At 38.9% G+C, this 22,619-nt stretch overlaps 1 protein-coding gene across 2 annotated transcripts in view; it reads left to right on the top strand.

Moving 5' to 3' along the window:
- The first annotated feature begins 10,591 nt into the window (after positions 1-10,591).
- Positions 10,592-22,619, top strand: part of HCN1 (hyperpolarization activated cyclic nucleotide gated potassium channel 1) — a 190,738-nt gene continuing 178,710 nt past the window's right edge. For both annotated transcript variants that reach the window (XM_074532372.1, XM_005495368.4), the window contains exon 1: positions 10,592-11,117. In XM_074532372.1, coding sequence (XP_074388473.1) covers positions 10,744-11,117 — 374 coding nt within the window. In that variant the 5' untranslated portion in view covers positions 10,592-10,743. The remainder of the gene's footprint in view (positions 11,118-22,619) is intronic.

Here is a 22,619-nt window from a genome sequence, read left to right as displayed (position 1 = left end):
AGGCTCAGGGGGGACCGCATCACTCTCTACAGCTGCCAGAAAGGAGGCTGTGGCCAGGTGGGGTTGGTCTTTTCTTCCAGGAAACCAGTGATAGAATAAGAGGACACAGCTGGGAGACTTAGATTGAACATTAGGAAATATTTTTACATAGAAATTGTTATTATGCGTGGAAACAGGCTGCCTAGGGAATGGTAGAGTCACCATCTCTGGAGGTATTTAACAGATCTGGCCTAGTGAGACTTGCTAATGTAAAGTTAACAGTTGAGTAAATGATCTTAAAGGCCTTTTCTAGCCTAAATGATTCTATGATTCCAAGCCCATGTGTGAGTTCCCTCCCCTCTGTTAGCTGAAGAGATTTGATGATGCACTATCTCTCTTAGAGATACAGATGAAGGTGAAGAGGAAAAGATACAAATGAGAGGCATGGAAAGGAAAATATATTTTATGGGAAATCCTAGTAAAGAATATGCATGACTAAAAAATAAATGGCTTTGTCAATCTTAAATTTTAAAATTAGGAAAGCCTGATGCCTTCCATTGTCCTGTTTTTTTTAGCAGGATGTGTGCCATAGGTTTCAAAATACAGAGAAAAAGTCCAGAGAATGTAACTCCATAACTCCTTAACAAATCCTTACTGACAAATTCCTAGTAGAAAATTTACATAGTTTTAAGATATTATCTCATGTGTATTTTGATCATAGAAAATGTTTGAGACATATACATGTACATATACACATACACATACATATACACATACATATACATATACACATACACATACACATACACATACATATACATATACATCTATACAAAACTCATGTCTACACTAACCACATCTCACAATGCACAACATATAAAGATTATAAATAATGGAATAGCATATTTTAAAGCACTTAAACTGCTTATTGTGACTTTCAGAAGCCACAGTTCTGGCAAACTGTATGATGCTCTTGAAAGCCTCTTTTTCATGCAAACATGAATAAGTACTTCAGTGATACATGGATTAAAAAATTCTATTAAGCTAATCATACTTAGAAGAATCAAACTCAAACCATAAAATATAAATTACCTCATGGTTTTCACTTGAGTGCTTCAATGCATAGAAGGGATCCATCTCAAACATCAAATAATTTTTAGATGGAGAATTTTTAGATAGGGGTATGTACCTTTTTGTGTTAAATAGGCAATATTCTCTACTGCTCCAATACAGCAGTATTAGCAGTAGAGAACTAAAAGAATACTCCATAGTATGAGTGAAGTTAGTGAACAGCCAGTATGAATGAAGATAGATTACAAAGCTATCCAGGCTGGAAATACAGAATTCAAGAATAAAATCTATGAAAACACTAACTTACAGAATATTAACTGGTAAGTGATTCTTCACACAAGTGATATTCAGAGAATTTACTAAAAGATCACTTGTAAGATGGCAAAAGTGGTTGGATTATCATTTGATTAGAAATATTTAACATCATCAGTTTTGTAATTACACCAGAGTAAAAGCCTCTTACTTTGATGTACATAAAATAAGAACAGTATTAGAAGAATCTATTATGGTCTCTGCTCAGAGAAGCTGTACTTCTCAATGACAAGAAAAAAAGGTGAAACAAAATCTTCTCAAATTTAGGACATTACAGGTCATCACAAGTCATTCATTCCCTTTGCAACTTGCCATCTAGTGTATAAAAACATTATTCAGGCGTTACAGAAAAGCAAGTTTTAGATACAGAGCTTTCCTGATCTCTTTTCTATTGCTACCACTACCTCTTTCTGGTTGTATTACAGTCTTCTGCTTATCAGATTTGACTTTTCAGCTTGCCATATTACACCCTGAAATTCCAATCTTTCTTACAAAAGGAATCGAGATAACTTTCTCACATCTATTATCAATATCATCTACTACCTGTTGAGCATTACTGTCAGAGAAGGCTGTTGTGCTTTTGAATGCCATTACAAACAAGTGAGATAGGAGAACTCCATTAATAAAGTACCAGATACCAATTTTCTCCGCTTATCTGTGATTGGTCCACATGACATGTACTTTCACACAAGCTTTGAAAGTATTTGAGGATATTCTTTGCCTTCAATTTATACTCCTTTTATATCAAGTAGTATCTTCCTGTTACAACCACTTTGAAAGACTGCATTTTTCCAGACTGCTATCCTTATTTCTCTGAAGATATTTACAGTTTTTCATCCTTTCTATAATATCTTGCTTACACTGGTGCTTAAATTTATCTGACTTTTTAATTGCTAAGTAAGATCCAGAATTTTTCAGTAAGTTTTGAAGACAAATATGGATTCTTTCTTATTTTCTTTCTCTTGCATCACATTATTTTCAAATAGAGATTGTTTGGTGCCGAAGACTTGCCCTCTCATTTCCCTACAACCACTAAGAAATACCCCAAAAAACCAACTATGTCTTCTCAGTTTTGCTAAAATTAAATGCTTTAGAAAGACTGACCATTTACTGGGGTTTTTTTTATGGTTAACCTTTTGAGTCCAGTTCTTCCATCCATCACAATAATGAAGAACAACACTTAGAAACATAAAATAATCTTCGCTGTTCTATGTGTCAAACACCTTCACCTGTCTCTGTGAATGCGTAGATACAAAGATAAATGGTTGCATGGCAATTCCATCTGTAAATGTTTGTGTTTATCCAGCTTCTATGCTAAGTAGTCTTTAGCAGTAATTGTAGCAAAACTGAAAGTCACATGGAAGAATACAGTAATTAAAAAATAAATTATTAGATAAAATAAAAATATATTAAAAGGCTATAGGAAATAATTATTGAAAGTACCTTTGTTAATTGAAGTTTTAGGTATGCTTACCTTACTTTACTGCTCAGAATACCTACTATGCATATACTTTCAAAAAAGTTAAAGCTCGTATGCATTTTCCTCCCTTTTATTTTAAAATAAAGTCTCCATATCTTTTTCTGATACCACTTAGAGGGAATATTTGCAATCCCTTAATTCTCTACAGTTGCCACTTCTAGTTCAGCAATACTTTAGTTTCATGAACATTGATAACTAGTGCCAGCATTAAAGTTCGAAGTCCTCTGAGATGGCTTGGATGTTACTGGTTAAGGCCTCCTTATGCTTCATGTTCCTAATGCTTCCACTGTCACAGCTCTAGGGAGTAAATAACTTCAGTCAATAAAAGTTGTTTTTTTCTAGTCAGTCTTACATTTTCACAAGACATGAACTTGCCACAGACACATAAGATCCCTTGCTTGTAAGCTGCCATTGGCAGGGACCAGACATCTGACAATTCATTTACAGAGCACAATAACTACCCATGTCCCCTTTCCAATACATCTACCAGGCACACAGGCACCTCTCAGCACCTGCCACAGTCCATTTCCCGTCAGAAATCTAAATGTATAATTTAAGGAAGTGTATATAATGTCATGTGTATTTTCATCTGGCAGTGACCCATAGAAAAACCCCACTTTTTATTTTCCATTGTTTTTGCTAATGATTTGGTTTTTTATTCATATTTCTGTTTAATAAAAGGACACTAACCCTACAATAGGAATGTCTCCATTATGGCAGTTACCATTTCCTCATGTATTGGTGTTACAACTTGAAACGGGAAAAATAATCAAAGAGGTAGAACTTCTTTATAATCACAAATTAATCTACATTCCAAGTAGAAGAAGGCAGTCTATGGGAACCTTATGCTTTCAAACTTAAACAGCTAGCGTCCTGTCTTCTGTAGCAGCTTTTGCCTCCCAAGTATTTATGGCAATTCGGGATGTTACATTTGTTCAGCTGTGCATGCTGTACTGTTTGCCTCTGCCAGCTGTGATAGCTCATTCCCTCCCCTGCAACAGAGATTTCTTTAGCTGCAAGAAAGCTGCCCATGTGAACTGAGGAACGAAAGTCTGACAGCAAAAACTGGGGCAATCCTTCTGGAGTTGTGTGTTCAATGTCACCATCTAGACATCATCTCTGAGGCAGTGCAATCAACAGGGAATAGTGCTGTGTGTTCTTCTCATTACACATGCTAGTAATTGAAATGTGCCTACTGCCAGCACAGCTAGCTGGAAGTAACAAAAAGTACCTCTGAGCAATCAGAACACTTGTAGGTACCTTAAAGACAGTAAGTGAGATACAGCTCTGGATTACTGATTGTACCATCTCTGGACTCCTCTGGACCTCTTTTTATTTAGTGGTAAAACTGAATGTTTAGACCAACATTGATCTAAGGAGTTAGACCTTCACACTGCTCTTCCAAAATCATTCATTAAGATACAAACACTTTTCCATAGTTAGAATTCTAAGAAGCTATTCTGGCAAGTCGTAAAAAGCAGTGTAGTTTTAAAGAATTGTTTCAAAAGTCTTCAATTTCAGTTTTTCTTCCTCATTGCTGGTTTAATAGGTGAAGTTCCTTGATAATAACTTGAAGACCTACCTACAATTTAGAAACAACTGGAACACTGAAGCAGTATGCTCAATTTAATGAATGTTACATCAAAGACAGATATTAGTCCTGCAAGACATGGCTCTGTATAAGGAGCTGTGTAAGGAATTGAATAGATGACACAACTCAGGCATATTGCTTGTTGATAGTATCCATGTTCATTAAAATATGATTGTGGGGTGAGGGATCTTAAGTACTCAGACTAAGTCAAGGAACACAGGGCAGCAACTTGCAGGATTTAATCTGACAATTATTAAAATTTTAACTAATGAACTAAGTCACCAAGATGGTGCTTTCCAGCTATCCCTAAAAGCATCCTACCAGTACTGATGGTGTGAGCAAAGTTAGGATAAAAAGATGAAAAAGATGTCTGAGTTCTGAAAAATCAGGGCCATGGAAAGATAATAGTTTAAAAGGTAGTGTAGGATCTGTCACAGAATCATACAATGGTTTGGTTTGAAAGGGACCTTAAAGATCAGCTGGTTACAAAGCCCCTGCCATGGGCAGGAGCACCTTTCACTGGATCACGTTGTTCAGAGCCACATCCAGCCTGTCCTTGAGCAATTCCCAAGGATGGGGCATCCACAGGCTCTCTGGACAATCTGTTCCAGTGCCTCACCACTCTCAAAGTAAAGAATTTTTTCCTAATGTCTAATCTAAACCTACTTTCTTCCAGCTTGAAGCCATTTTCCCTCATCCTGTCACTACATGCTCCTGTAAAAACTTCCTTTCCATTTTTCTTGTAAACTCCCTTTAGTTAATGGAAGGTGGCAATTAGGTCATTCTGTTTAATGCTGATATTCACAAATTGTTGAAATATACAAGTTTTAAAAAGCACTTATTTATTTGTCTCTGAAAGTTCCAGAAGGGAGAGGTTTTTAAATCACAAGGACTTGCTTTTGTGGATTGATTATGCAATTATGTAGGAACACTGTGTGCAACAGGAGAAAAAAGCTATTGTTAATGTCAAGTTACACTCCAGACCAATTAATGGTATTTACATTTTTATAGAAACTATATTTCTCTCGTATTACAGAGAAGGGATACAAGGCTGCAAATACTTGAGCCTAGTATAGTATATAGCACTCTGAATAGTAACATGTGACCTTTCACATCTGTATGCACTAATTTCAGAAATGTTCACAGGATTAGGCATTGCATGAAACAAGTACTGTGATTTATAAAAAAAATAATTTAGAAATGTCTACATGTTTGTAGTGTCAAATCATAGTTCTTCAAACCAATACAGTCATAAAATAGTTACTGTTAAGAATATGATTTTAAATACAATTTATTTGGGGTACATTTGCATTTAAACAACAAGAAAAAATATTTTTAACATATCAAAAATTTGAAGTGCCTTATCATAGCCACTTAGTCAGCCAGCTGAACATTTGTCAGAGAAAGCAATTTCTTAATAATTTCTAAAGCACTTCAGGTACCCAATAATTCAGACATTAGCCAAGAATAATAAACAATAATACACATACGACTAAAAAAATCAAATTTGTTTTTCATTTTTTACTTTTCTTTTTTGGCGATGATATCTCCATAGGGTTGAATAAAGATCTGGCAGCTTATTAAACAGATAATAAACACTGGCATAAAAGTATTTTTCTTCAAAAAAAGATAAGGCACTCAAAGCACACAAATATTCTATTAAATTTAGAAAGTAATTTGCATAAATAAAAGACACTTCAGAGAGCTGGCAAAAACCAGTAGGAATATTCTGTGATTTAATTTTACCCTCCTGTTCCAGAACTGTACCAGTGAGATGCTGCAGTAGGACTTTCAACACTCACTACCTGGCCAAAACAGAAATCACCAAGATCACATTTACATGTTTATCAATACTCACTGGGGATGTTCAAACTGTACTACAGAGTTAAAAAAAAGCCAAACAACTCAAGTAATTGTATGGACAGCTGCCATGTAACAATCATGGTTGAAGTTCCAATTGCTTTGTGGTATATTTTCTTCAAAGGATGCTAAGATTCTTCCTGCTTCATAAACACTAGCTAATATTAATGTAAAATCTATATTATTGAAAAAATTTATTTCCAATAAGTATGTGTGAATATGTATGCATGGAAAGTAACATAAGTAGGGTAGGATCAAATCAAAATTATTTAATTGCAAACTTCAAGCAAACAGGCATGGAATACAGCACATATGAATCTGGATAAATCCTCAATTAAGCTGGCAGACATAGTTACATAACTGTAAATATAACTATTTTCCTTCCTTGCTAACCCTGGTTTGCTATTTGACTTGACGGTGACCTTGTGTTGAGAAAGAATCTTAAAAATATTTCACATGCCATGAAATCTTAACTTGAGAGACAAGAGCTTTGTTCTGCAGTCAGGTGTATCTTACTGGGTCATCTCAAAGAAGTCTTGTTGCTTGGCTGTGCCCCAGTTTCTTCACTGAACAAATACATATGCCTCTGTACACAGGCTGCTATTTTTTTTTTTTTATTTCTACAGCCAAACTTTTCTGTGTATGTTCAAGTAATATCAAAATGAAAAAATAAAGAGAAGGAGGAATGTATTTACTACAGGTACAAAAAATTTACTATGTTTGGCAGAAGAGAAGAAAATTAATTTTTTAAATATTAATCTTAGTATACATTAGCATTACAGAGTCATATAAAGCACTGAAACTAATGATGTCACAGTACTTTGATGAAGTAGAATAAGTAATAAAAATAATTTAATAGAGACAAGTCAAACAGCTTACTAATTTTTAGTAGTGATCGATTAATCTAGGATGTAGCAAAGAGATGCAAAATCAATTTTTTGCCAGTTTTGTTCTGCTAGCACTGATTTCTTGGAAATTTCATGTATAAATTTCACTTTTCTGTGTGTTTCTCCTCACATGGCCACAAAATCAAAATAAAACTTGACAGAGAACAAGCTATACCTTCAGCTAAAGTGACCTTTCAACCATTTTCATCCCTGGTGCAGTCTTCAGGACTATTCCCACACACCATGCACTATGGTTTCTTCTTATGTGAATCAAAATTCTCTAAGCTAACATGGTGAGGTTCAGGAGAGTTAAATTTCTGGGCTGAAAACAACATTCAGTTGTTTGGAAGAATCCATTCTCCCAAAGAAAAACAACAGACCATGAAAATGCTTTCTCATCCTAACATATCAGGACTGCTATTAAGAATTGCAAGATGTTAAGTTGTTAAGGTCAATTAGGCCATATATAGGTCATATAAGGTCAATTAGGACAAATATCACTCAGATGTGTACAAATAAGTATAGATTTCTTCTATACAGAAAAAAAGTTACAAAAATCTAAAGTTTGATCACAGGAAACAGAAAATATCAAAATATATCTCAATTTTACCTAGAGATAAATACATGTGTGGTTTATACACATGCTGTGTTTGAAAAGCATGCATAAAATCATATGTTACAGGTAATGCAGGATATTTTCTTTCTTTAAGAACTCCTAAGTTGTAGGGCATTGATAGAACAAACCCCTGTCATATCTATATAATGCCACCAAGGGAAATAGAACACTTCCAGATTCTTCTGTTGCAAAAAGAGGGGAAGGTAGGCAGGGTTGGTCATTTTGGTAGGTCTGCAGTCCATGCTAAGTAAGGATAAATACTGGCAAATGAGACATTAAATACAAGTGAAAGCAAGTTTTCATGAAGGAAGAAATTGAATGTTTTTGCTGTGCAAAATTTTCCTCATCCATAAATGAAGGACCATCACCATTAATCCAGTGCTCATTGCTTCTCCAATTAAAAAAATTTACATCTTTGTAGAGATCTACAGAATCTGCTTACTGCAGCTGTAAATGTCTCCATTTCACTGTTCTGATTTACTCCACTACAGGTCTATTTTTGTCTTGTGCATGACTAGCTGTTGCTGTCCTGGGTTATGCTGGCAAAGACCATTCAGGTCAAGGACTGAATGCAAAAGTCCCGTGGAATAAGTTGTGAAGAAGTAGCAGAAACCCTAAGGTTGCAACATTTATTCGACTGACATGGCAATTGTCAGTTCCACTGCCCATGATGTGGAATGCTGAGTGTGTGGAAAAACACTGTGTGAGTTAGACTCTTCACCCCTTGCCTTTCTGGATTGTTGTCCAATATGATGTGAGTTAATTCTTTAAGAAAGCTGCAAAACAGTAGTAGTTTCTTACTTTTTAATTATTGTATAGTGACAGACATTGGATGAGGGAAGGAGGTGGGCACCATTTAGGGATAAAACAACAAGAGGTTTCTGTCTATCAGCTGCTGTGTATGAACCATTAGCAGCTGTGCAAACACGCTTCACTGTCTTAGGATAAAATCCTACAGGAAAGTGTCACTCCAGGTGGGGACGGTTTATGTGTGTCAGCCCTCAACCAAGCACTCTACAAGCATATTCCTTCCTATCCTGGTCACTGCCCAGCCTTCAGCAATCCATGCTAGTGCATCTGTACTTGTCATCTTTCACACTGGCATGATGTTAACATCTTCCTCACTGAAGTCATTAACATCAATGGAACATGGTGTGTTTGAGTGCACTAGGCATAAACGTTCTGTTAGAGCCGCAATTGCTGAGAAAAGCCCTCAGATCCCACGTTGAAATACAGCCCCCCAATGCACCAGATTGACACTGTGCAATTCCTGGGGTGCAGATTAGCACATCTGTTTCTCTTCTAGATTTAAGCATCTGTTGTGTAAAGGACAAAGCATGCAAAAATGAAGTGGAAAATGCTTCTGAAAATACAACAGTCAAGCTTGTGAGGCTTTACTAATTCTTCTCTACTTTTAATGTGCAAAATGAAAAATGTTTTGGGAATGGGTGAAAAACAAACCTATGTCAAACCTACTCTAAAAGGAAGGCCAGGACCTACATGTATATGCTGTAATATATGTTTTTGCAGGCAGACATAAATGGCTAGAGCTCCTCTGTTAATATCTGCAGATATTGATTCTCCATCATTCTGTAACCCAAAAACCTCACAGCTTTTGGGATAAGTATCAGCATTTCTCATTTTTTCAGACCAGAGACCAAGCTCCTCCTTTCTCAGAGTTTATAAACAGCTTCTTATCATTTGCTCTCTCAGCTCCTGCCTCACCCCACAGCTCTCCAATTACAACCTGCAATCACTAGGACAATGTCTGTAGAGATACTGAGGGCAATATATACCCTATTTCCTTTGAGTGTATGTAGAGTACTGGAAGCTAGAAATACCCACTGTTTCCTTTCTGTCTGACAGCTTTTTTTTGGCTTTTTAGGGGCTTCTTAATTATAATTTATGTACTTAAATGTCAAGAGGAGCAAACTAAATGTGGACTCCAGTTTGCTGCTGACTTGCCAACAAAGGCCAAATCACCTCTTGGCATACGTGAAAAGGTTGTCTACGCCCTCGGGAGCACCTGCCACTTTACGCCTTCCAGGGAGAAAAGGCAGGTGCCCGTGGCAGTGCAGCCCTCCCGACGGGAACGGCATCCCGGGGTGGTCCAGCCGCGCTCGCAGCATCTCTCACGTCCCGTGGCCCGTTTTCAGCCCGCTCCAGGATAAAGGACAAGGAAGAGCCGCTTGGCGGGGGTGTCTAACCGGACCGATGAGCTTCGTCTGTGAAAACGAATGCCACTCAACAGCCGGCCTTCCCTGCTCACTCACGGTGCCCCGATGTTCCCCTGTGCTGGACACACACCGCACCCTGACCAGGACGAACCCACAAAGCCTTCGCGAATCTCAGTGCCGCCCCTCGACCCCACGGCCAGGCAGACCCCCCCACCCCGCCTCTTGCCCTCTCCCAGTCCGCCTGCTCCACGAGGAGCAACAGAGGCTTCCCAAGGGACCGCCGAGCCCGTGGAAACGCCTCACTGCATCACTCCCGGCCACTGTTTCTCGCTCGGGCTGCACAGGCACGCTACCCCCCCCACAGCTTGCCCCTTGCTTTGCTCAGGGTGAAACATACACCTACGCGTGTTCCTGTGCTCCTGCGGAGGCGCGGGCCCGGCGCTCGGGGGCCCTGTCCCCTGTCCCCTGCCCGGCTCGCCGCCCGGCCCCTCAAGGACTCGGCGCTCAATGTCAGGCGGAGCGGGGCCGCCGGCAGGGGGCGGGCGAGGGGCGGCGGTGCCCGCCCTGCGCGGAGCGCGCTCCGAGCCGGCGGCGCTGCTGAGGCCGGGCGGCGCGGAGCTCAGCCCAGCCCAGCCCTGCCCAGCCCTGCCCAGCCTTGCCCAGCCCAGCCCAGCTCAGGGCGGCACAGCCCGGCCGCGGCGCTGAAGGGCACCGGCGGCGGCGAGGCTTCCCCGCGCTCTCCCGCGGCTGGGGTGCGCCCGCCCCGCAGCATGGAGGCTGGGAAGCGCAGCTCCTCCGCCGGCAGCCGGGACGATGGCAGCGCTAACTCCTTCCCGGCCAAGCCGGCGGCCTCGGCGGAGAAAGCCCAGAGCAGCCCCGGCAGCGGCGGCGTGAAGGAGCATGGCAACTCGGTGTGCTTCAAAGTGGACGGCGGCGGGGGCGAGGAGCCCGTGGTGGGCTTCGAGGATGCCGAGGGACCCCGGCGGCAGTACGGTTTCATGCAGCGGCAGTTCACCTCCATGCTGCAGCCGGGGGTCAACAAATTCTCCCTCCGCATGTTCGGCAGCCAGAAGGCGGTGGAGAAGGAGCAGGAAAGGGTTAAAACTGCGGGGTTCTGGATCATCCACCCCTACAGCGACTTCAGGTTAGCGCGGGGCTCACGGCGGGCGGGAGAGGGGTGGCCCCGGCGCCTCGCACCTCGCCCGGCGCAAACTTCGGCGGGCGGCGGAGCCGGGGCTGCCGCGGGCTCGGCCCGGCGCTCTCCAGCGTGCTGCACCCGGGACGGCCCCGCAGGCCCCGCGCCGGCCGGGGCGCCGCCCGCAGCCCCCGAGGCAGGATGCTGAGCTCTGTGGCTCTCCGTCCCGCCGTCCCGGTCTGTCTGCGCCGAGGGGTCGCGGGCCGTCGGGCACGACTCTGCCCCGGGGAGATGAGGGCTCCCCGGGGGGTTACACAGCTGCATCGGCATCGGTAAAATCCGCGTGTCTGCACACGCCTGCCCTTCCCTGAGCACCCGGTGTGTAAACACTTGTTCCAGGGGTTGCGAGAAGGAATTCCGTGCGTCTCTGTCAGAGTTACAGTAAAATAAGTTTATCCAGGTGATGTGTAGAAAACTATGTTTTCATAGGGAGACAGATAAATGTGATGGCATATTAGCATTGCTTTCACAGTAAGATGCATGGATGCAGGACTGGCATATTCATACAGAAAGCAGTGCAAATAAATGCCCAAGAAGTTACAGTTCCCTTTAAAAATACATTTAAAGTGTAAGATTATTTCATTACATACTCTATGCCAGCTGGCTGTAGGCCTTTATAAATGTAACACTCGATGTGATATTTTCTGAGGAACTATCGATGTCGTTAAGCGTATTTAATCAACAGCTTGAATTGAACAACCTGCGTCTATATAAGAAGTGAATTGCACGGGAGACTGCGTTTGAAAAAAGAAAATCCAGAATGTTCAATAGTTACATGAATCTTCTAAGAAAACACGGGGTTAAACAGAACATTCTTTCAGTGAGGACAGGAAGAAATACTTTGAAAGTCCAAGTTTCTGTGGGACTGCTTGGAGTGAGGTGTTTGACAGTGAGCTGTGTTAGCACCTTGCAGCTCAGTCTGAGAGCAGTACAGCTACAGGAGTGGAGGAGCATGGCACAGTCAGTTGTGACTTGAAATCATGCTTCAAATCCCTACTTGTTTTCCTGGTTCTCTGAACTCAATAAACTGCACTCATTCTTTTCCTGGGGTGCCTTTTCCAGCTCAGCTGCATTAGCAGGTGCAGTAAGTGGGGAGAGAGAGCCAAGCACGTACCCCACTCCCTTTCTACCTGCTAGAGAGGGACGTAGCAGGTTGCATTGGTGTTGTGGTAGCATGCATAGGGGATGGGGGGGTCTCATAGCCTCTTCCTTATCTGTGTGTGTGCATGAGTAACTTTATTCACGTGAGGATTCTGTTGAAATGAATGAGGTTGTTCTAGCGAATAATTTTCCTTGTTCTGTTGTAAGTTTGGTTTCTGAGTGAGGTGCACACTCGAATGGTGTATTGGGCAATAGGAGCTTATTTGTCATATTTTGCAGCATGTAACTTTTTAATCAGTTCTGTGAAATAGGTGATAAGCGTGTTCATTCTGTTTCATTACAGAAATATCTTCTAATTCAGTCCTAATTCTTTGAGTGGGACGGTTTAGAGATCGTAGCATATGTTTCCCATTTTTTTTTTAATAGGAGTAAACAGCACTGAATCCTTTTCAGTCCTGTTGTCTGCATATTCTTTAATTAACTGGTATTTTCAGGTGTTTGTTTTTAAAGTTTTTATTTTATTAGAGTAAGTATTTGGTTTTTCAGTAAAGTTCACAGTCTTTCATTAGTATTGGGATGGTGTGATAGGCTCCAGACCTAATTTTTTAGCCCGTAGGACTGTTTCAGTGAGAAATATGAGTTGTGCATGTTTTTTCTCCTGAAACAATTGCAGTGGTACCACTCTTTTTGGGTGGCAGTGCAAAATGCATGAAGAAGTTGTACTATACAGTATAGTCACCTTATTTGGGAATTACAACAGCACTTTTAAGTGCCATCTTAACAGTGGCTCTGTATCGGTATGAATTCAGGTGTAAGGATGGAGTTGCTTTGATTTATTTTTGCATGTTATTTGTAACAATGTAGTGCTTGTGTGCAGACAAGCCTTAAAGCATCCAAAGAAACACAGGTATACCCATGCCACTGTTTTGATGTTCTTTCCATCAGAGGAAAAAACTAAATTTTCTACTAAAATAACAAGAAAAAAGTAAAAAGCCGAGTATTTTATGGTATCCATATGAGGAGATGTATTATGCATTTGTAAATGCAGCTCTTATTAGAGTATTTGTGGCACCTATGAAAATAAACATCTTAGTTGACTTTAAATGTAGACACACTTAGGAAAATACTGGGCTAACCATGTAAAATGTGGGAAAATTCTGGTATAGGCTTCTGCTCACTCTTTTATTTTCTTCCTAGTTCTGCATGCTTGTATGCATTTCCTCGGATAATTTGATGTATTTGGCTTTATTTCGTGATTTCATTCTTATGGGTTTTGTAAAACAGTACATTAATCTACACCTAATGGTATTCTGTTGTGGCATTTGGAGGAGTGGGCAGCATGTCAATGCCCCCCGCCCGTTGTTTTGGTATGAACAGAACGTGGAAGCTGTCTCTAAACTCCGTGCTCTGTCAGTTGGTTACTTGCAGCCTTTTGGGGCTTGGTCTTTAGTTTAATGGCTCTCCATCTTCCGTGTGTTTCAGGGAAAAATTGTCTCTTCTTTGGGCAGATACACCCTTGGAGGATTAAATTCAATAAGTATTACATAATTTTTCCACAAGGGGACCATTTTGATCGTGGTTGTCTTTTCCCAGTCTTCTGAGGTTAATGTGTAATTTGGAAGCTGTTATATAAACCCTCCACCTAATGCACATCAAACCCAGTGCAAGGCCTCTGTTTATCACTTTGCAGCCGTGACTACTGTATCTCTAAAGCTTGTCAACAATTCTGTGTAGTTACTTAAGTAACAAAAGTGAATTTATCACTCAGAGTTTGCTGAAGTCCTGTGTGTGTTCTGTGAGATACTGAACAGAACAGCTGTCCATTCTCATTCCATATGTGGAAGAATGAGCCTTCAGGAGAGCTTCACTGGTCCAGCTCTGTGGCCTCGCAGCCACAGGATGAGAGCAGGACGAAGCTGACAGGAGGTGGGAGCAACTGCATGTGGTTCTGCTGCTGCCACACACATGTCATTTATTTCATAGGAGATTAGTGGTGGGCATGGGCTCTGGATGAATTTTATATGTTACGGCCTTCTGGTATTAATGGAAATGTACGTGACTGATTTTTAGATGATTAATCACCCCATGTCTTCTGGCATGTAAGGAGTTTCTTTAATGTTCAGAGGGCCGGCTTGCAAATACCTGGGCCGCTCATCCAGCCCTGTGCATCTCCCTCCCTCGCTCCCCAAAGAGAAACTCACACTGTCAAGGAAATCTTGGGTTTTTTACCACATTGGATAGGGCATCTGTAGTCAGCAATCTATAAAGAAAACAGAGTTGCTACAGAGTTGCAGAAATAGCAATGCATGAGACAGACTGAGTGGAAATAATGCGTGTATGCGTAAATGTAGCCTTCACACTCTGATGGTTGCAGTCAGCTTGATGTTTGAGAGCAGCCTTTGTCTGTAAGTGGGGATAAAAATTTTAACTGGCTTCAAAATGAAGTAAGACTGTGATGTGTCATTGTCTGAAAAAGCAGCAGGTAAAGAGGTGCAGTGCAGGCAGAGCTGAAGGTCTTTTTCCCCTGTGTAAATAAGACCAAGTATAAATTAATTTGCAACACTAGGAAAAAAAAACCCCAAAAATTGGCATTTTATTTCTCTGGGTAACTTTTCATTTATCCAAGAAACTTAAAGCTTTATTTTAATGATAACAGTAAAGTAAAAGCAGAATTATTTCTAAAACTTGAACAGAAAATTTAAGAGTGTAGTGAATAGTAAAAGTTTGCCAGATTTTTTTAGCTTGTGTGCATTCCAATTTCAAAACCTTTTTGTATACACATTTAAAACATCATGTGAATGTTTGAGGTTTATCATGGAAATCTTTATAAATCAGTGAAGGCTTCATTGGTAATACCTTGTAAGTAATTTAATGCCAGGTTTCAAAGGGTTTTAATCAGGGTGAAAGACACAATATTTGCATGTGCATGTCTGGGTAGTTACAGAAGAATTTGCTTCTGTTGCTGTTAAAAAACATTCTGTTATATTGTGCAATTTTATGCAAGCCATCCATGTTGTCATACACATGTTCAGCTTTAATTTTCAAGTGTGTGCCAAACTGTAAGTCAAAATTGCCATGGTTTAGCATGCCTCATGTTTTTTTTTTAATTACACTGTTTTAAAAACATTTGAACTTATATTTGCATTATGAATCAATTTTCTTTTTCATTTTCACCTATCTTTTGGACCTGTCTTTGACCACCAGCAGTCGCCCTAACGTGATAGACTGTGCATGTTATATGTGCAGCTCACAATCAGGTCTCTAAAATTCACGCATGCATTGTTTTAAAACCTGCCTTTTGGGACCAGTCTTCACTCTATGTGTTATACCTATCTTAAGTTGTGTCTTAAGAAGCTTAGGATAAGCACTTTGTGCTTCGCTTTTGTCACATGTTTTGAGTGTCTCTCTTGAAGCTAATGAGATTTATGTTTTTGTGAGCTGTTACATGCTTAGGTTTATATAGAGCAGTAGTGTTGGAAGGTAATGCTATATGCAATGAATACAAAATGTATTGTATCAGACTTGAATGTAATTGATAGAGGTGTATGTATTCAAAATGAAAGACATAAATCAAGTCTATATTGGTCTATATTAAATAGTTCAGATACAAATTTGCGTGGGTTTTAATGGATAAATTGTGTCACTGGTAGTGTAGGAATATGAAATGGCCATAGTTTTCTATTCTCAAGGTAGTAATTTCTTGTTCAGGATTTGTCATGAGATTCTGTTTCAGAATTGACACTTCTGAATTCTCTAATAAAATCATAATCATGGATTTATAATTGTGCTATATACAGTACATTCCTTGTGCAAACAATTTTTTAAAAAAAATTATTTATGTTTTTGTGAATGAAGCACAGATTCATATGGGCCTGTCTTTCATGTATCATTTTCAAATACTATTGTTGTGACTATAATTTTTAGTTCTACTATAGAAAAGCTTTGTACAGATAAACTATTCGTATTGCTAGATGTTCAGTCCTTACATTTGACTAAACATGGAGTTCCATTAGTATTAAAAAGATTATTAATTGTAGTTGGGTTTTATTTACAGCATTCCAACAATTTTTGCCCTTTACTTCTCTAAATGCTCTAAAAAATAAAATGACAGAATTGTAGCATTAACCTAAATAATGCAATTATAATGTTTGAAATGTCTCTCTGACATCGAGTTATGTATGGCCTTCATAATAGTTCCCCAGGTAGAATGCCACTCTCATAAAGGCAGGCTGAAGAGAAATACAGTAATGGTTCTCAAATGCATAAACGGATGTTACCAAGAGGAAGGAAATTACATCTAAGTAATGGAGTGAATTGCAGCAACAAGTATCTAAATTAGATGTTTAGGAGGGAGGACCAAAAATAAGCAACAAAATATTCTGTTGGAAATGTTCTGATGTGAAATATAGGCCAGAAATGCATTAGGCTGTTTTTCATGTCCCATTTCTGTTATTTTCTGTACTGAATAATTTTTCATCAGTGGTTATCATGGATTCATCTGTTACAAAATCTAGTTGACTAAAGCTAGCTACTGACTTTTCCTTTTGCACCTTAACTTTTCCTTTTCGACTTGTAAGCAGGGATGCGTAAGGGAAAATAGGGATAGAGAGGTGCATTTCGTGCTTTTGGACTCATGAGGGCTGTGTACTCTTGTCTGCTTTGAGATTTTCTTCAAGAGCTGCTAAAGCAAGGCAGTGGAGTCCACCCAAGGCTGGTGCAGCAGCCACCCGCCTTCCAGACCTCTAGGGCATGTGGGAAACTGTATGCCCTTGTTTGTTCAAGCAAAGGGATTAATTTTATTAATAAGATGTCCTTCTGTCTCTGGATATGTAGAATACTAATGCATAGTTTGAGCTCACTTATATGTTGAACATTTGCCAGTTTTCATTATGTTCATTCTAGTCCTGGAATAACGATCCATTCACTACATTCTCCTTCACACTCTTGTTGTGTTATGTACTTGAACATTGAATGAAGTTTAGGGGAGAGAAAGAGCTGAACAAATGTAACTCAGTTCTCAGAGTTACTTTTAATTTAACTTGGGACATTTTGAAGATCACTGGAAGCTATGAATATGCACAAAAGTTTTTTTTTTTTCTGCAAGATGCTTAGTTTTACAGTTTTCACTTTCTAGACAATATACGTAAAGGCAAGTATGTTCATCATGATTTTGAGATAAGTTTAGAAAGAAAACACAACAAAATAAAATAAACCCAAATGTTACAGAATTCCCATTAATAATTCTGTAACGTGTAAGTCAAAGATGATATTTTGGGGATGTTATTATGTGAGTCTTTAAAATTTAACTCTGGACAATCCATATCATGAGAATTCCTCTTCAGTTTTCTGATTTTTTTTTTTGCTTTGACTGCAAGGAGAAAAAATTGCTTGATAAATATTATCTATATCCTATCTCTGTACACACATATCCAAAATTAGGTCTCATCGTGCTTGGGCCTGTGGGGAAAATGCACTGATTCTGGTATTCCAATTGATTGTTTTAGCACGTCAACATGTTTTTAAATGTGTCCCGTGACTCCATTTGTTAGCACATCAAAATAAGTGATGCTCGTAGTTGAGTCAGTAGAAGTTTTTCTTCATCCTAGGTTTCTCAGACTCGGGTATATGAAGGGAACTGTGAACTGGAATACTGTGTAAAAGCATCGAGTAATATACAAAGGCCTAGATTTATGATCTGATTGGGTGTTTGGTGACTACAACAGCTAATTGAAAGATGCATAGGATTTGATATGTTGCTTTAGGCTTTCTTGTGTGTGTATGGGGGGTTTATATAATGAAATCAAAATTTGAGTGGCTCATTTTCTGATTGTTCAGCTTGGAGTAGCAGAAATAGAGATGTATGAATGCAGAGGTCACCTAAAAAGTATGAGTCTTTAGTGCTGCACTTCTACCTACCTAATATTTAATTAAACTTTGTCAGATTTTTTGAGAGGTTCAACTTGAAGCTGTAAGAAGCAAAAAAACTATTTTTAGTGATGAGTGTGTGTAAAATATGAAAAATTGAAAAGAAATTTACTTAATTTGATGATAAACAAGAAGTATCCATTCTCACCTTTGCTTTCACTCAACAGCATGAGAACTGTTTTCTATGTCAATATACATTTTTTTTGAGAAAGGAAACTTTTAACCTACTTTGCAATGTTTAATTTTTAACCTGACAGTACAGTTCTCGTTAATTGCTTGAAAGTCCTTTAGCTGTCTATTTCCTGATTCTTTCCCAGAGGCATGATTTAATTTTAAAAATCATAGTGTATTCAGCTCTAATTATTGGAGAGCTTGTTCTAGACACATAGTAAGGTATGTTAATGACCAAAAACTGTATCAGCTGGAGTCAATGTCAGTACTACCTCAAGGACACTGTCATTTAGCTTCTATAAAATCTCTACTAATATCTTTTAATCTGATGACAGATTCAGGCAAGCTGCATGGTATTTTTTAGTAATCTTATTGCCTTGCAGTGCAATGCAACTGGGATAAGTCTGGAATAAACTTATGTTCAGAAAATGTTCATTTAATTACAAAAGAACTGCATACTGTTTCCATTGCATTTTTGAAAAAACCGAGAACTAACCCCAAAGCCATTTTCATTTTTGCCAGTGAAGTACCCAAAACTTAAGTTACATTATATAGCTAAGAATAGGATTTTATTTTTATGTGATTATCTTTGGTGTTGTTAATATGTACACATTATCTAATTAAGCATGTCATTTAATAAATATTTTGATACACTATTGGAATTTAGTGTGCTACTGCTATTGAGTTTTTATCTCTAAGCATGTCATATTTATTAAAAATTCATATTAAGAGGCTCTGTTTTCCGCTGAAAAAGCATGGGTTGCTTTATGTTCACAATCAAAGCTATGTTGGTTCTGTTTTATTTAATATTTTTGAGTGAGTTTATTTTTTAAAATTACTTTAAAATAACCAATAAACATTTAATTTTTTTTTTTAAATTTAGGGAGGCTTTTATAAGTTTTTAATACTGGGGAGGGATTTAACTGAAAATACTCTTTTTCATCCAATTTTGCCTGAAAATCACTGAATCTTTTGCACTAAAGCTCCAGTATATAAAGAGTGCCATAGAAATAAATTGTGCTCTCACAGTATCAATTCTATACATGTTGTACCTGGTTACCTCCAGTTTTTTTGCCCTCTTGTATCAGCAGACTAAGGTGTGGAAATACTGATGTTTCCTTAGCTGGTTCTGTTGCATCTTACACTAATTTACCAGATCCTCCAAGAAGCATCTCTCTTCATGGCATGACTGCAGCAATAGACAGTGTGGTGATGAAATGATCTGACCTTAATGCAGATATGTGGATTGCAGTAAATTTAGAGTAATGTATAATGACACCCCAATAATAAATAATTGGTCTATCTTTTCCTAGGGAAAAGCTGTGAAAAATACACAGAATTTTATAAGATATTTAAAGTAAGATCTGTCCAGCTCTATCCAGGAGATGGAATAAAAGCATGGCTGCAAAACCATAGAGATGCAATCAAGCTTTCACACAGTTCTTTAGAGGTTTTCCATCAGACTCTTAAGTGATTTCTGTCTAGTTGTTCATTCCAGGAGGACTTATTATTTAGGTCTGGCAGAGAAATTGCTATGAAACCGGTAGCAGGTGCTGCTGCTCCCTAAACATCTTGTTACTGCCTGTCAGTAGATGCTTGCAAGCCTCTGGGTTCCCCAAACACATCCAGTGCTGCAGGATCACTGGAATAGCTGCATATGGGCTTGCTTGCGCTTGATTTTTCAGTGAAGGTAAGAGCCAAGCTTGTCTGTCACTCTGGTTCACCTTGCCTTTAGTGCCAGACAAGCCCAGTGGTAGCAAAAAGAATTGCTTTTCCAGCTGGGGATTAGTCTGGTAGATTGAAACTTGGAAACAGAACAAAAGAAGCAAAATAAATCAAGTATATGCCTCAAACTTCAGTTGTTATTTGGGTACCTTTCTCATATACCCACTTTACCAAGTGTTCTTAAGTGCTGTTTTTCAGAGCTGTGTATGCAGTGTTCATGGAAGCTCTTATCTAGATGACTGCTGAAGTACCAAATCCTACTTTTTCTTTTGTTTATAGCATTTCTTATGGTTTAATTTTCAGTCAGTGAAATCATGCTACAGGGAATTTGCATTCAAAAGTTCCTAGGAGCACATGGATGTAGTCCCTGAAAGAGTATTTTTTGGAAAAACTTCCTTTCCCCCCTCATTCTGTCTTCTCTTCATCCTCCTACATCTCTTTCTGAGGATATAATTCATTCCTTTAAATAAATGGAAACAATGCACTGATTTTATATTTTTAAAATGTTTGTTCTGCTGTGTAGTTTTCCATTCTTACGCAGTCTGTTAGCTAGGAGATACTGAGCTGTTTGTTCAAACTAGCAGGGAGAAGTGAGTTTAGGTATTTTCATAGCCTCTTGCTGTTTGTAAAATGCCTTGTAGTGATTAAAACAAAAAAAAAAAAACAAAAAACTTTACGCATATTTTCCATTTCCCTTGACTCGGACAGGTTAGCAGCCTTCTGTTGAGAACTGCACCGTGATGCAGTTGAACATGCTGTTACCATACACTGTTACACAGGCCCTTGGCCGAAATTGTCCCTTCAGCTTGTATACTGCCAGCATGGGAATTCAAGTCTTGCATACATCTACCACATTAAAGATACAATTATCAGAAGCACAGTTTTGTAATGCAAAGGGAGTGTGGTACCAAGAGTAAGCACTGCCAGATGGTAGGCAATCTATCAGAGCGTTTAAAAAGGGTCAGAATTGAAAATGTCTGAAATCCGATGGCTTATTAAGCAGTAGATGTTGAATGTGTGGGAAAAGTGAGAGATGAGTAACCTAAGCATGAGGTGCCCACATGACCAAACAGACTTTTAATTGCATGCGTTCTGCCAGTATTATATGAAATACTTGTTTTTGCTAAATTAAATGTGGCTTTGAAATTTGGAACAGAATATTACATCCAGTGATATGCTGCTGAGTGTTGAAAAGTTCAGTAGGATTTGTACATGTTCTTACTGTTTATTTATTGAAGAAATGAATTTGTTAGGATGGTTCATCTCTCTGTAATGGAAAAAGAAGTCAAAAAACAATTTCAACGTTTTTGTGTTGAAAATAATTAAATCCAGTATATAATAATTTTATTATTTCATATACATATCATTTTGATAAATGTGAACTAAGTACAACATAAATTGTGACTGAATCCAATTAAATATCTCTGGTTTTACATTGCTATCTAAAGGCACTAACTATAAGTTTAAAACCTCTTGTTTAACCTTAACAAGAATTCTCTATTCTTGTTTCCTAAAGTGAGATTTTCTGTAGTCTGCCTGTGTGTTGTGCTTTATTGTTCACAAGCATGCAATTTTTTTTTTTTTTTGTTGAGAGATGATTCTCATTAAGACAGGTCTGAGGAATACTCCATCAGTATTATGCAATCAGTCAGTGTTATTCAGCAATTTCCACCACCATCCCCCTCATTCCCCAGGACTGTATGAGCACTGCTTGATGTGACTATGGCTGTTTCTGTAATTTCTCAGCTGCAGCCAACTTCTACATTCTCCACAGGCTAGACCAAATTTATCTTCCTGTGGAATGGATGGGAGAGCTGCAGTGAACTTCCACTCCCACACTCATAGCACGACAGAGTTCAGATTTGCTTCGGGGAAGGAGAGCTAGCTGTGTAGCCTGGGAATGCAGGTACCATGGATCTGCCTAAAATGGTGGCAGATGTTCCTGCTGGGGCTGCTGACTCGTGATTCCGTGAAGTGTCACTGAATAGCAGTTCGTCTGCGTTGAATGTGCAAGCTGATTTTGTGCCACTGGCAAAATGAGCAAATGGAATATGGTATTTAACTTGGTTTCATGTTTCCAGTACAAATTTTTCCATTTCTGGAATGGCTTTGAAAGTGTCAGTTTTACCCAGTGCTCTGCACAATGTGCAAATCTATAGGATGTTAGATGAAGATCTGAAATGGGAGTCAGGAGCCCATCTATCTTTGAATTTCAGGAGCTAGATACTTGTAAGCATCTGGACTCCATGCCTGAACATCTTTCAGAATTCTAGTCATAAGGAGCCCAGAATGGTAAACCTGATTTTTGAAAAACGTTGCCCATGGGTGCTGTGTATTTTGCAGAACTAGTGTGTGTGTCAGAATAATGCAAATATGTTTCAGCTTCCACTTTTGCTGTATTATATATTTTGATTTGCAATTTACAGATCAATGTATATTCTAAGATTATGAAGAAAAGCTCTGTTAATTTTTCACTCTCAGTTTCTTGCTGTTCTCCACCAATAAATTATTAATATCTATTTGGCAGTT

This window comes from Zonotrichia albicollis, chromosome Z (genome assembly GCF_047830755.1).
Source record: "Zonotrichia albicollis isolate bZonAlb1 chromosome Z, bZonAlb1.hap1, whole genome shotgun sequence".
Lineage (NCBI taxonomy): Eukaryota > Metazoa > Chordata > Aves > Passeriformes > Passerellidae > Zonotrichia > Zonotrichia albicollis.
Note: the sequence above shows the minus strand (reverse complement) of the source record. Positions and strands in the feature narration are given on the sequence as shown.